At 48.5% G+C, this 15,200-nt stretch overlaps 1 protein-coding gene across 2 annotated transcripts in view; it reads right to left on the bottom strand.

Annotated features, from left to right (window-relative positions):
* Positions 1-15,200, bottom strand: part of LOC309400490 (26S proteasome non-ATPase regulatory subunit 11-like) — a 145,745-nt gene that overhangs the window by 109,697 nt on the left and 20,848 nt on the right. For both annotated transcript variants that reach the window (XM_081969013.1, XM_081969012.1), the window contains exon 2: positions 8,366-8,467. In XM_081969013.1, coding sequence (XP_081825139.1) covers positions 8,366-8,467 — 102 coding nt within the window. The remainder of the gene's footprint in view (positions 1-8,365; positions 8,468-15,200) is intronic.

Genomic DNA, 15,200 nt, shown 5'->3' with positions numbered 1-15,200 from the left:
TCCCAAATGTGCAATTAAAATATGTCACTTTGCCTAATTGTTTCTCAACATTACTGTCCATTTCCTCCAGTTCTTTGAAATGTTTATTTCCTCAATTTACAGTAGATGGCCACCCATTTACCAGGTGACTCTGGGCAACTAACACCACCATCAATATTCAAGAATAAAATCATCATGCAAAACACTGTGAAACAAATGGCTTATAAAAACATATTATACATATGAAATTTTATATAAACTGTAAGTGAGGATGATGGAGATGATGTTGAAAAGCCTTTTTTATAAAAGATAAATAATTGTATATAGAATAGAATATAAAGATGTAATATCATTGGATGATTTCAGGATGATGTAATGAAATGCCATAATATAAATTTACTTCAAATTTAATATGCTTCATATAAAAAGGATGTAATAATAGCTATGCTTAATGGAAGTTTAACAATTATAATAATTTGTATAAATGTATATTATATTGATGATACTAATAATGGAAAAAACATGGAATTGAAAATTATTAGAGAATGTTATTAATGCTAAAATAATAGAATGATTTAGAATGGGATACAAAAAAAATCTTTATTATTGGATATATTGAAGATGATATAATGAATCATCATAATATAAATGGATACATATTTAGAATACCTTGTTTAAAATGGTGAAACAATAGTGATAATTAAACAAATGAAGTACAATAATAATGTATACTAATAATGTAAAGCTCAAGTGATGACTATGGAAAGGACAGAGAAAGATTTTATAACCAATCAACACACTGTATGTAGTTGAAGAGGTTTTTTATGTTATATGTTTTGTGTGTTTATGTTTGTTTGAAAATAAAAATTTTAATAAAAATACAGTAAGCTGCAATAAAAAAGAAAAAAATAATAGTGCACTGAACACATAGGGAGAAGTATAAAGTCTAATCCATTAACTCTAAATCCCTCATAGAAAAAGGTTCAAAATCTGTAGTAAACTTATCCGTCAGGCCGTAGTGTTTTCCATCTGTCCAAAACAGCACTAAATCTCTGAACATGAGCTTCACTGATTCTCACTCTAACCTTCAAAGTCATACCTCACCTTTGCTCAACAATCTCTAGCCAACAGCAGCACAAATAGAACCTCTGCCACCTCTGTTTTATCATTATGCATTTCAAGTCTTGGGAAACATAAGAATGATAATCCAATATATTTGGAGATAGGAAAGCCTGTCTTAAAATGTAAGTGGGATCTAGAAAAGTATATGAACACAATATTTGTCCCCTTATTTGTCAAGGGCAAACTAGATATAAAATTAATTGTATAATTGGTGTATACACATTTAGTTCTTGAACAAATAGCTTCTGGGAAACATCTGGATTGGTATCATGAGGAACAAAGACTCACCCTCCCTCTATGCCAGAACTGTCACTTTGTAAAGAAACTATACACATATAAAGCCAACCAATTTACATTGTTTTCTGTTATTTAATCCTTATTTTGCTATAAGTTGCTTAGAACCATTTGAAATGAAACAACATAGAAACATTAGTAGTAAATACATATTATAATTAACTTTTTATATAGTTTGACCCTCAAGTATGACAGTGTTTAATGATTATGAGTACTTTAAGTCTTCCTCAGAAACAGATAATAAAGCTTATGTGTGTCAAACCACAATAAATAGGCAGGGAAGTTAATTTCCTACAAGCTACATTTTCTAATGACTAGGTGACAAAATGGCTTGTTTGGGCTCAGAATGCCATGTGAACCTAGTTAGTGTTTATAGCTCCTGGCTGCGAGAGGGGAGTCAAAGAGCTCCATAGGACTACGGTAGAATCATATATCTATAAACCAAAAATACCAATAATACATTCTGGGTTAGTGCACTTGAGACTGTGTTTTTATTTTATTTCGAAATGACTGGCTTAGTTCAATGTAATAGCTGTTTTGCACCTGTCTTTTGCAGTACTCTTTCCAAATTTGGATACTGTCCCCTTTGTAAACAAATTACTAGACTACATAGACACATTACCTATGTTTAATCTCTAATCTGTGCTCTCCAATCAGAAATTAGATGCCCAATTCGGCCATTCCATTCTATGGAGATGCCACGCTACCAGCCCCCTCTTCCGCAAAGATCCCGCAAGAGAAGAGCAGTCTGGACAACTGTGGGATCTGGCAGGGTGAGAGCTGTGAACCATAAAAACAAAGCTTTTGCTGTGTCCCAGAATAACAGTTATAGCGCCCTTGCTGACCTTAATGGGGACACTAAAGTGACAGGTCAAGGTAGTTGTGATAATGACTCAGATAAGCAAAGGATCATGGTCCAAAACGAAGAACTTACTTCGGAAAGGCGAAATGGGGAACCAGGTATCACACATCAGTCGCACAAGAAGAACAAGGTATGCAAAAAGAGAAGTCACCTTCTGGTTGGTGATTCAATCATAAGGCATGTAAATTTAGGAAAGGATATGGAGGTTTTAAAAGAGGTCAGGTGTCTACCAGGTGCTACTGCCAGCAGAGACAAGAGGCGTATTCTTAAGATAGTCAAGAATGCAAGTAAGGACTGTGATGTTGATGCTACTATACATCTTGGAACAAATGAACTGTCCCAAAAAGATGTACTTTCTGTGCAGGATGATTTCCAGAGCTTGGGGTATGAACTTAGTAGTATAGGTATATAAGTATATATAGGTATAAGTATATAAGGAACAAAAAGGGAAGGGCCAGCGTGTAGCAGAGTTTAATGTGTGGCTTATGGAGTGGTGCAAAAGGGAAGGCTTTGGTTTTATTAGTCATGATGTCTGCAGCTGGTCCAATGAAAAACTGTACAAAAGAGATGGTTTGCACCCATCCAAGAAAGGGACTGAGTTACTTGGCATTAAAATCACAGATTTTCTGGATAAACATTTAAACTGAACAGCGGGGACAGAGAATTAATTGATACAGAACATTTCTGTCCCAAGCAACCTAAAAGTCATAGGGTTATCAGTGCATGTAACATAGATGTTTGTGCGGGTAAGATTATCACTACCGCTATCAAGCAAAACCAAGCATTTAATAGTGAGTGCCATACCATGTGCATGAATCATACAAGTGGCAAGAAAATAGGGGCAGTCAGGCATAACACAGGTTATGTAGACAGTAAACACAGGGTCAATCAAAATGGACTCAAATGTCTATACACCAATGCACACAGTATGAGGAATAAACAGGGTGAATTAGAAATTCAAGTAAATGAGGGCAGATATGATATTGTTGCCATTACAGAAACTTGGTGGGATGAAACCCACAATTGGAACATACAGCTAGAAGGATTTAAATTATTTAAAAGAAATAGACCAAATAAAAGAGGAGGTGGAGTTGCACTATATATAAGAAATAACTACATCTCTACAGAAATAGAGCACAACAATGATGAGAACTATCTTGAATGCATTTGGGTCAATATTAAAGGGGGGGAAACGACATTGCCATAGGTCTATACTACAGGCAACCTAACCAAGCAGAGGAAGTAGACGAACCTTTTGCTAGTCAGCTAACTAAGGTATGTAGGAAGCACACCACAATAGTAATGGGGGATTTTAACTACCCTGACATCAACTGGGAAACAAACTCTGCACCAAGTGGAAGATCCAACAGGTTCCTAACAAACCTAGCAGACAACTTTGTTTCCCAAAAGGTAGAGAAGGGAACAAGGAGATCGGCCATATTGGACTTAATTCTCACTAACAGAGAGGAAATGATAAGGTGTTGAAGCTACAGGAACCTTGGGGGCAAGCAATCATGCAATACTGGAATTCAACATTACGCAAACACAAGTAGTAGAACAAAGTCAAACTAGAGTCTTGGACTTTAAGAGAGCTAATTTCAATAAACTAAGAGAGAGCTTGGGAAGGATTCCATGGATGAGAATCCTCAAGGGGAAAACAACTCAAGAAGCTTGGGAAATTTTGAAAAATGAGATTATAAAAGCCCAGTCTAGAACAATACCAATGAAGAAGAAAACTAACAGCTCCCAAAAGAAACCAGCATGGCTGCATAAAGAACTCTGTGACAAATTCAAAGACAAAAAGGATAAATATAAAAAGTGGAAAGGGGGACATAACTAAGGCAGAATATCAGCAAATAGCCTGCGTGTGAAGTTCCCAAGAGATGACCTAATTAATTTACGAGCCTCGAGACAAAGCTTAAAAAAAACATTCATTTATTAGGATCAACATCTTGGCATGACTTTCTGTGGAGCCGAAACTAAATTCCACTTAATGGCATCTGAACTTTACCCCTGTGTCCCCTCCCCTCTGCCTGAAGTCATTAATCACATACACCAACAAGATGTTACGGCAGGTGTATAGACATGCGCATTCACAGGCCAGCTGCAAAGAATATGAGACTTGACGGGCCAAAAGTATGCATGGAATTCTCCTCCCTTCCCGAGTTGATAGTAGTCATGGAAACGCTTTACACGTCGACATCCAGCTCCCTTCACTTCCTGAAAGCGACCTGTGTAAAACAAAGCATTTTGAGTACAGGTGTATAACTTAGGGATGTGTTCCTCCCCCAGGCTTGCTTGGATTTTCTGCATGGAATTTTGCTATAAGGCCATCAGCCTGGATATTTCTAATTTTCACCCAAGATGCCTCTGATAAGGGGTAGCCCTTCCACTTGATTAAGTATTGGAGTTGTCTCCTGTGCCACCTTGAATCAAGGATTCGTTGAACTTCATAATGGGTTTGGCCCCCTATGACCGTAGGGCCCGGGGGCTCCCGGGGTAGTGGTCTCAGAGTGGATCCAATCACGGGTTTTAAGAGGCTGCTATGAAATGCTGGGTGTATCTTCCCCAACAATCGAGGCAGTTTCAATTGCACTGTGACTGGGTTGATGATCTTTACTATGGGGAATGGTCCCATAAACTTTGGCCCCAGTTTCTTGCTAGGCAGTTTTAATCTCAAATATTTTGTGGAGAGGTAAACCTTCTCTCCCACCCAGAATGGCCGTTGCAGAGCCCGGTGTTTATCTGCCTGTTTCTTATACGTTTGTGCCACTTTAGCCAGTGCTGTTTGACATTTTCCCAGGTTGCTTTCAGCATCGACATCCAATCAGTCAAGCTGACTGAGGAGGGGGGATCCCTTGGATACTCAGGCATTGGGACGAAGTCCATACCGCTTACTACTTTGAACGGTGTGAGTCCTGTGCTACTGTGAACAGCATTATTGTACGCAACCTCAGCAAAAGATAAAAGGTCTGCCCAATTGGACTGCTGATAGTTTACATAGCACCTCAGGTACTGCTCCACCTGTTCAGTCTCTCTTGCTGCCCCATTGGTGCTCTGATGAAAAGCTGAACTAAGGCCCTGAGATGACCCAATGGACCGCAGGAACTCCCTCCAGAACTTAGCCGTGAACTGGACCCGTCGGAGATAATTCTTCGAGGTACTCCATGCAGTCGGTAGATATGCTTCACGAACAGTTTAGCCAGCTTGTGAGCCGAGGGTAGTCCACTACAGGGTATGAAGTGTTCCTGTTTGGAGAACAGGTCTATTACAGTCCAAATCACCGTGTTTCCCCCTCTTTTTGGCAACTCTACTAGAAAGTCCATTGCGATCTCCTCCCACGGCCTCGTTGGCTCTGCTACTATTTGCAGCAGTCCGGGGGTTTTTCCTGTTCGTCTCTTCATTGTGGTGCAGATGGTGCAACTTTTCACGTAACTATCTACATCTTTCTTCATGCCAGGCCACCAGGATTGTCTCCGGGCTAAGTGTTAAGTCTTTAGGAACCCAAAGTGACCTGCCAGTTTGGCGTTGTGGCTCCTCTGGAGAATTAGGGTACGTAAAGATTCTGGGACGTAGAGTTTTGTCCCCTTTCATGCAAGGTCATTTCTTTTTGTCAAGATGTGTTGGTTGTTTTGGAACCAGGGGTCTGCTAGCAGTTCGGTTTTGAGCCTCGTGGTTAAGTCGCTTGTGGGTTGGTCTTGCCGGTCATGACATTACCACCTGCTGGTCACTTGGGCAGCGGTTCGACTAGAGGGAATGATGGCGTCCACTACGTACTCCCATTCGCATTTGTACTGAGGCACGCGGGAGAGGGCGTCAGGTAGAAAGTTCCTCCCCCCTGGAATGTGCTTTAAAACAAAATCAAAACGGTTGAAGTATTGAGCCCATCGGACTTGTTTGGGTGATAGTTTCCGTGGGGTCCTAAGCACCTCCAGATTTTTGTGGTCGGTCCAGACTTCGAACAGTTTCTGGCCTCCTTCCAACAGGTATGTCTAGTTTAATAGAAAGAAGGACTAGGGGAGACATGATAGCAGTGTTCCAATATCTCAGGCATTGCCACAAAGAAGAGGGAGTCAAACTATTCTCCAAAGCACCCGAGGGCAGAACAAGAAGCAATGGGTGGAAACTAATTAAGGAGAAGCAACTTAGAACTGAGGAGAAATTTCCTGACAGTTAGAACAATTAATCAGTGGAACAGCTTAATAATAATAATAATAATTTTTAATTTATTAGCCGCTCCCTCTCCAAAAAGGACTCGGGGCGGCGTACAATAAAACATATAACACATAAAAACATATGTGCAAACACATAAACAGCAAATCCACACATATACAAAGACATACATGCACGGAGGAGGTAACAATTACATCACATTAAGAATGTTAAAAAATCAGCCATTAAAATACCCCTTAATAATAACACAATTTAAAATTTAAAAGGACTGTCAGGAGGAATAAGAAAAAACTACGGTTGAGCCAGGCCAGATAATTGAAAAAGGTGGGTCTTAAGCTGTACACGGAAGGAGCGGAGATCGGAAGTAATCCTGATGTCACGGGGGAGGTCATTCCACAGGGCTGGGCCCATCACAGAGAAGGCTCTGCTCCTGGGTGTCGCCCCCCGACACTGTTTAGTGGACGGCACCCGGAGAAGTCCCTCTCTGTGTGAGCGGATTGGTCGTAGGGATGTATGGGGCAGGATGCGATCCCGCATGTAACTAGGTCCTGTACCATGAAGCGCTTTAAAGATCGTAATCAAAACCTTGAAACGCACTCGATAGACTACAGGAAGCCAGTGCAGCTCGCGCAGGAGAGGTGTTACAGGGGAGTATCTAGTCCTCCCCATAATCACCCGCGCGGCCGCATTCTGGACCAACTGCAGTCTCCGAGTGCATCTCAAGGGAAGCCCCATGTAGAGAGCATTGCAGTAGTCCAGGCGAGACGTCACCAGCGCATGGGTGACTGTGCGTAGGGCATCCCGGTCCAATAAGGGGCGCAATTGGCGCATCAGGCGAACCTGATGGAACGCCCCCCTTGCCTGTACATGGTCATCCATGGACAGCCGGGCATCCAGGAGGACGCCCAAATTGCGCACCCGTTCCACGGGGGCCAGTTGCTCGCCCCCGATGGCCAGAGATGGAAGCAACTGGTTGAACCGGGGGGCCGGAAGCCACAGCCACTCCGTCTTGGAGGGGTTGAGTTTTAGTCGGTTGCCATCCATCCAGACCCGTACGGCCTCCAAACACCAGGACATCATTTCGACGGCCTCGTTGGGGTGGTTCGGGGTGGAAATGTACAGCTGAGTATCATCAGCATACAGATGATATCCCACCCCAAAGCCACGGATGATCTCGCCCAGCGGTTTCATGTATGTGTTGAACAGGAGAGGCGAGAGCACCTACCCCTGTGGCACCCCACATGTGAGGGGGCTCAGGGTCGATCTCTGCTCCCCTGCCAACACACGTTGCGTTCGGCCAGAGAGGTAGGAGCCAAACCACCGTAGAACGGTGCCCCTGACTCCCAACCCCTCTAGCCGGTGCAACAGGATACCATGGTCGATGGTATCGAACGCCGCCGAGAGATCTAATAGGACCAGGATAGAGGAACAACCCCTATCTCTGGCCCTCCAGAGATCATCAACCAACGCGACCAAGGCCGTCTCCGTGCTGTGCCCGGGTCGGAAGCCGGACTGGCGCGGGTCTAGATAATCATTCTCCTCCAGCTTGCCTCCAGAAGTTGTGAATGCCCCAACACTGGAAGTCTTTAAGAAGATGTTGGATAACCATTTGTCTGAAACGGTATAGGGTTTCCTGCCTAGGCAGGGGGTTGGACTAGAAGACCTCCAAGGTCCCTTCCAACTCTGCTATTGTATTGTATTGTATTATAGTTTATGGCTTTATGAAATGTGTGAAGCCAGTCATAGTTAAATCATAATTTAACATGGAGAAACAGTGATGGGAAAGCAAAGAGATCTAAACAGGATAATTATTTGATCAAGATCAATTTCAAATTACTGGTAGAAAAAGAGAAAATCTCCCATTCTAGTATTTATACTAGTTTTAGAAATACTGCTAGGGATGTGACCATTAAATTGCTTAAATATATAATTTACCTTCTGCCTGTCCTGTCTTGGCCAAAAGACTCCCAAGTTCCAGAATGCTCTGTTCTTTGACTTGGACTGCTTCTTCATCATTGTCTTGAACATCACGTTTCACTGTGAAGATAAACATTTTAATAAAAGAAGAGTACATTTCAAATGAAAGACTGTTTACAATTCTCTAAAAATTCCATTTTAAATTTAACTTGCTTCTTATAGAAGCCAAAAATACCCGCCTGACAGATTATTCATTGTCTTGAAGAAAGAGCAGAAAGATCTGCATCATGGGGCAGCTCATAAAATAGAATATTTATACAGTGTTTGATGTCAGCCCATTTGGTACCATGTTTCCCCGAAAATAAGACAGGGTCTCATATTTTTTTGACCCACGAAATATGGCCTTGGGCTTATTAAAGGGGGAGGGCTTATTATTTTACAGGTGCAGTAAGCAGCAAGCCCACCAGCCCCACCCTCTCTGTTCCACCACCTGCTTGCCTGCGGCCACAATGACCCAAGTTCTCCTTGCATCCTGGCCTTCGCCTGCCCTGCTTGCTGGCTGCAGAACACCTGACTGTGCTGCTCTGGCCTCGCGGGGGGGGGGGGGGGGGCTCTTCCTGGCAGAACGAACGAACACACACACACACTCCTCCTCCAAGGCAGCCACATCCCTTCACTAACTTGCTTTCCAGCTCCATTCTCCGCTCCACGTGCAGGACAAGAAAAGTAGACTGTGTGCCTATGGTAAAAAAAATACCAGAAAATACCTTCCAACTTCTTGCAAAAGAAAAAAAAAGATCTTGCGAAGTTGGAAGTCGTCCCACAAACTACTTTTCTTGTCCTGCACGTGGCAGTGAAGAATGGAGCAGGAAAGCAGGTCAGTGGAGGGATGTGGCTGCCTGGGGGGGGGGGGGGGGGTTAGGGATCTCTTTCTCACACACACATACACACCATCCTTTCCTTGGGAGTTCTGCACAGACGCAGAGAAGGCTTCGGATAGAGCATTTGGAGGATGTGTGTCTGCGCTGAGATCCCAAGGAAAGAATGATTGCCAGGAAAGGGGGGGGGGGGAGATTTTGCCTCTTATCCTGTTCTGAGTCTGTGCTGAGCTTCAGAACAGGGTAAGAGGAAGGAAAATCTCCCCTCCCCATTTTCAAGCCGTTCGCAAAAATGCCCCATTCCGAGCCTTCAATCCTGCAATCCTGGAATATGCTGAAGGCTCAAAATGGAACGTTTTTGCAAACCGTTTGAAAAAGAACGTTGTTCTTACCTGAACGTGTCTTTTCATTGTAGTAGGGGGAGTGGTCACGTGTGGGTATTCTCATAGCCTGATTGGTCCAAAGACTGAGAGCAAACGCTTAAATACTCCTGGCTTTCCTTTCCTTCCCAGTTCCTCGAAGGCGAACAGTAGAACTGAAACAATAAACACAAACAACACAACCTCCCTCCCCAGGGGGACCCCGGGCTCCCCTTGGCCCCAACATCAAAATAGGGCGGGTCGTGACCACTCCCCCTACTACAATGAAAAGACACGTTCAGGTAAGACCAACGTTCTTTTTTCCATTGTAGGAGGGGGAGTGGTCACGTGTGGGACATACCCAAGCCCAGTCCCAAGGGAGGGATAACTTAACCAATAACTATGGCCCAAGGGGAGAATCAGCTACCACCCTTTGTAACACTCTTCTCCCAAAGGCAGCATCCGCCGAAGCGAACAAATCCAGACGATAATGTCTGATGAACGGTGTCGGGGACGCCCAAGTGGCGGCCCGACAGATGTCCTCAAGGGGGGCCCTAGTGGCCCACGCCGCCGTAGTCACGGCACTTCTAGTGGAGTGGGCCGTTATCCCTGAGGGGACGGGACGCACCGCTGCCGCATACGCCTCTCGGATGGCTTGACGCAGCCAACGGCCAATAGTGGCCGAAGACACCCTAGCGCCCAAGGTCCTGGGTTGAAAGGACACAAATAAGGCCTCCGACCTGCGGAACTCCGCCGTCCGCCGGAGGTAAATGCGCAAGGCTCGACGAACATCAAGACGGTGCCAGAGCCGTTCCCTATCCGAAGACGGACCCGGACAAAAATCCGGCAGAACAATCTCCTGAGCCCTGTGAAACGGAGTGTTTACCTTCGGAAGAAAGGTAGGGTCAAGCCGAAGCACCACCCTATCCGAATGAAAATGGCAGAGGTCATCTTTGGATGATAAAGCGCCCAGCTCCGAGATACACCGGGCGGATGTAATCGCCACAAGAAAGACTACCTTAAGGGACAAGAATCTGAGATGAACCGACCTAAGCGGCTCGAACGGGGCCCCCGTTAAGGCTCTGAGGACCAGGGGCAGGTCCCACGTGGGGAACCTGTGGACAGGGGGAGGCCGGAGATTAGCCGCCCCCTTGAGAAACCTCTTGATCAGGGGAAGATGAGCTAGCGAAGAGGAGCCCACTCCCCCCAGAACTGATGATAGAGCAGCCACTTGGCGCTGCAAGGTGTTGTGTGACAGACCGTTCTCTAAGCCCTTCTGCAAGAAATCTAAGACATTAGGAATGGTGGCTCTAGTTGGAGAGATCTGATTATGGGAGCACCACCTCACGAACGCGTCCCAAGTCGAGTTGTAGATACGATTTGTGGACGGACGCCAGGAAGCCTCTATGGTGCGGATGACCCCCGAGGACAGCTGAGCCGCCCTCAGCAATCCCCGTTCAACAACCATGCGGTCAGATGAAGCCACAGGGGGTCCTGATCCATCCGGCGCAAGATCACCTCCTCCCGTGGAATCCTCCACGGAGGGGCCACCGATATCTGGGTGAGATCCGCAAACCAAGGTCGCCTGGGCCAAAAGGGGGCCACCACTATGACCAGAGCCTTCTCCGCCACCACCTTTCTGACAACCCCCGGGATGAGCGGAATTGGGGGAAAGGCGTACATGAGACCCGCCGGCCACCTGCTCCTGAGAGCGTCCGTCCCCTCCGCCCCCCGGGACTGAAAGCGAGTGAAGAACAGGGGCAGATGCGCGTTCGTCGGAGACGCGAAGAGATCCACCAGGGGCGCGCCAAACCGCTGGCAAATCCTCCGGAAGAGGTCCGGATGGATCTGCCACTTGCCATTGTCCAGAGTGGCTCGACTCAGCCAATCCGCCTGATGGTTGGAGAGGCCGGAGATGTGCTCCGAGACCAAGGACAAGAGGTGCTTCTCTCCCCAGGCGCCCAGCCTCAGAACCTCCAGCCAGAGTGCTCGAGACCGCGTCCCCCCCTGACGGTTGATGTGAGCCTTGGTGGCCACATTGTCCGTCAGAAGGAGCACGTGCCGGCCCTCCACCGAGGACCGGAAGTGTTGGAGGGCGAGTCTGGCCGCCTTCAGTTCTAACCAATTTATGTTGTGGCGGAGGTCTGTCTGGGTCCACCTGCCCTGAGCCAGGTGGGAACCCACTAGAGCTCCCCACCCGAACAAGCTCGCGTCCGTGGTGACTGTCACTCTGTCCGGCTCCCAGAAGGAACAGCCCATCTGGATGGCCGGTGACGTCCCACCGAAGGGAAGCGCGCACCCCTGCCGGGAGACGAAGGGTACGGAGCGAGTTGCTCATCCGGTCCCTCTGGAACGGGATGAGCTCCCACTGCAGAGGGCGGAGGTGGAGCCTGGCCCACGGAACTATCCCAATGCACGACACCATCTTGCCCAGCAACTGTGATAACGTGAGGACAGAAATGGACCGACTTACGCGGACCCTTTCCGCCAGCTGGCGCAACCTGTCCTGACGGTCCTGAGACAGGCGCACCACCCCCTCCTCCGAGTCTATCACCGTCCCCAGATGAAGGATGCGAGTGGAGGGAGACAGATGGCTCTTGGGGAAGTTTACTGAGAACCCCAGGGACTGAAGAGTCCGGATGGTGAGCTGGAGATCTGAGATCGCCCGCGGAAGGGACCCCGCCTGGACCAAGACATCGTCCAGGTAACATTGTAGTCTCACTGGGACAGCCCGAAGGTGCGCTGCCAATGCCGCCAGCACCTTCGTAAAGGTGCGGGGGGCCGAGGCCAGGTCAAACGGAAGAGCCCTGTACTGATAATGTTGGTTCCCGTGCGAGAACCGTAAGAACCTGCGGTGAGACGGGAAGATTGGGATGTGAAGATAGGCCTCTGTGAGGTCTACCGATGCCAGGAAATCCCCTTTCCTGATGCCCTGAAGAATAGACTTGAGTGATGACATTTTGAAGCGTCTGTACACTAGGAAACGGTTCAGACGTTTGAGGTCCAGAATTGCTTGCCAACCCCCCGAACTCATCGGAACCACGAACAGGTTGGAGTAGTGGCCCAGCCCCCTTTCCAAACGGGGGACTAACTCCACCGCCTGAATGTCCAGGAGATGTTTGATTGCCTGATCCATCAGGCGGCGGCGCTCCAGGCTCCGAGACGGAGGGAACGACCTGAAGGAGTTCAGGGGTGTGGAGAGAAATTCTAACCTGAGTCCTTGGCGAACTGTGGACCTCACCCATGTGTCTGACGTGATGTCGTCCCAACGATCCGCGTAGAGAGACAGGCGGCCGCCTATGGGACTCGGGTTCGAGTCACTTCCCCCTACGGTACGGGCGACCGCCGCCCCCCCGAAAGGGCCGCCGGGATTGATGCTGGAACCTATTCCTGTCCTGATAGGGCTGTCGCGAAAACTGCCTGTCCGACCTGAAGGAAGAAAAGCGTTGTTGATCAAACTCAGATGCTCTATAAGACTGCCTGCGGTAAGGATGAGACCTATTCTCTGACTTTTTGGTAGAAGATGGGAGGACCTTCTTCTTGTCCTTATTTTCGACAAGAATCGGGTCGAGGGCCTCCCCAAAGAGGGTGGGGCCCTTGAACGGGGCGGCCGCCAGATCCCATTTAGCCTTATTATCTATCTGCCAATTACGCAGCCACAGGAGACGGCGAGAAGTCACCGAAGTGACCAGGGCGCTGGACGCGAACTTCACTGTGTCCAAAGTCGCGTCAGCGGAAAATTCGGCAGCCGCAATGATCTTGAACAGATCTTGGTGCAACCTTTCGTCCTGGATCGGGATGCGATCCTGGAGCTGGTGTAGCCACATGACCGTAGCCCTGTTGAAATAAGACGCAGCAGCTGCCGCCTTAATGGCCCACGCTGTGGCGTTAAAGTTCTTCCGCAAGGTAAGTTCCGCCCGTTTGTCTTCGGGCTTCAACTTATCAGCCGCGTCCCCAGACACCACTGGGGAGGAAGACACTAGGGCGGCCACTGGGGCGTCAATGGAAGGTAGCTGAATGGCCTTCGCAAAGGTCTGCTCCACATTATAGAAGCGACGGTCATTGCTCCCGGGGGTTAGGGAAATTGGAAGGGCGAGACCACTGATTGGTCAGAACCTCCATGAAAAAAGGGGGTGCCGGAATCTCAGCCTTGTTAGTGGCCGTGTTTGAAAACATGGCCATATCCGGGTCCCTTGGAGGAGGAACCGTAGGATCACCTGTGCCCACCTTGGTGGTCTTTCTAGCCTTGCTCAGAAGGATCTTGAACATGGCCGGGTGAAAGAGACCCTTGGGCGGAGGACTCTCGGGCCTAGCAGTCTCCTCATCCTCAGAGAACCCCATACCTTGGGGATTCTCCTCTCCCAGGGCTGAGGCCTCGCTTACCATAGACGGAGACGATGCCCTGTACTGAGACCTAGCAGAGAAGGAGCCCCTGTCTCTCTGTGCAATGCCCCTAGTAATAGCAGTCGAAATAAGCCTCTTAATGTTTTCTGGGAGGTGCTCCAAATCCTCCCCCCCTCCATAAGAAGAGCTAGGTCCTTGGGGGGGCCAGCCTACGTGAGGAAACAGGTCCCCTGGAAGTTCCCTCCAAGGGGTCCTCCTCATCCCCCCTTGCCAACCTTGGTGAGATAGAGTGGGAAGGAGAGGGAGACCCCCTCCGCCTGGAATATCTGCGGGACCTGGGTGGAGACACAGAGGGAGATGAGGGGCTGAATCCTCTAGGAGAGGATTGGAACGATCTAGGCCTGATGGGCGAACGAGGCCTGCTGGTTGAGGCCCGCCCTGCAGACCTGGCCTGCCTTTCGGCCCTGGCAAAGGTCTTTTCCAATGCCCTATGCCTCCTTGCCTCCTCCCTGGTGGAGGCCCTGGATGGCCTCTGGGCCGTCCCTGGAGCACCCGAGGGATCCCCGGCCTCCTGTTTTTGCCCCCCTCCTGCCGGGCCCTCGGCCTGGCCCTGGGGAAGAATCGCGCCCTTTTCCATCGCCTTACTCACGTGTCCAGGAGACTGGAAATCGCGATCAGAAGGCCGCTGTAGGCCCTTTCGGAGCCTGGACCCTTGTTGCAGCAAGGCCTCTAACAGGTTGCCCGCCTGTGCCTAGGCCTCAATGCTCCCCAAGCCCAATGGGAGCTGCGTGCACGTGGCATGATTCAAAATGGCCGCCGGAATCAAACGCGGCAAAGAAAACGGCCGAAAACTCCGTTTCAGCTCTCCGGCCTCCAGCTGCAACAATAAAGGCTTGGCGGCACCCAGGGGCCTCGCGGCAGGCCCGCACGCACTCCCCCCACTCGCCTGCACGCCTCAGTATTCAAAACGCCTCGCCGAGCGAAAAACCGCTCGTTCCGGCGAGCAGCAGCTTCTCTAGCCGCTGCTGAGTCCACGTGGCGCCGAAAGCTCCGTTTTTAAAAAGAAAAGCCTCGGCGCGGCTGCAGCTGCCTAGAGCCGGCACCCCCGCAGTCCCAGGAGTCGGGCTAGGCTCCGCGCCCTCAGAAGGGAGGCAGGAGCCCCCAAGAGGTCCCCCCCCAAACGTTTAGGGGCAGACACTGTCCCTTTGGGCCACAGCTGCAAATTTAAAATTGTTGGGAAAACTATTTAAAATGCCCAATTAGCCAAAACAG

This window comes from Natrix helvetica (genome assembly GCF_964273705.1).
Source record: "Natrix helvetica genome assembly, chromosome: W".
NCBI lineage: Eukaryota > Metazoa > Chordata > Lepidosauria > Squamata > Natricidae > Natrix > Natrix helvetica.
The sequence above is the reverse complement of the archived record's forward strand: the minus strand, read 5'-3'. Positions and strand labels throughout refer to the sequence as shown.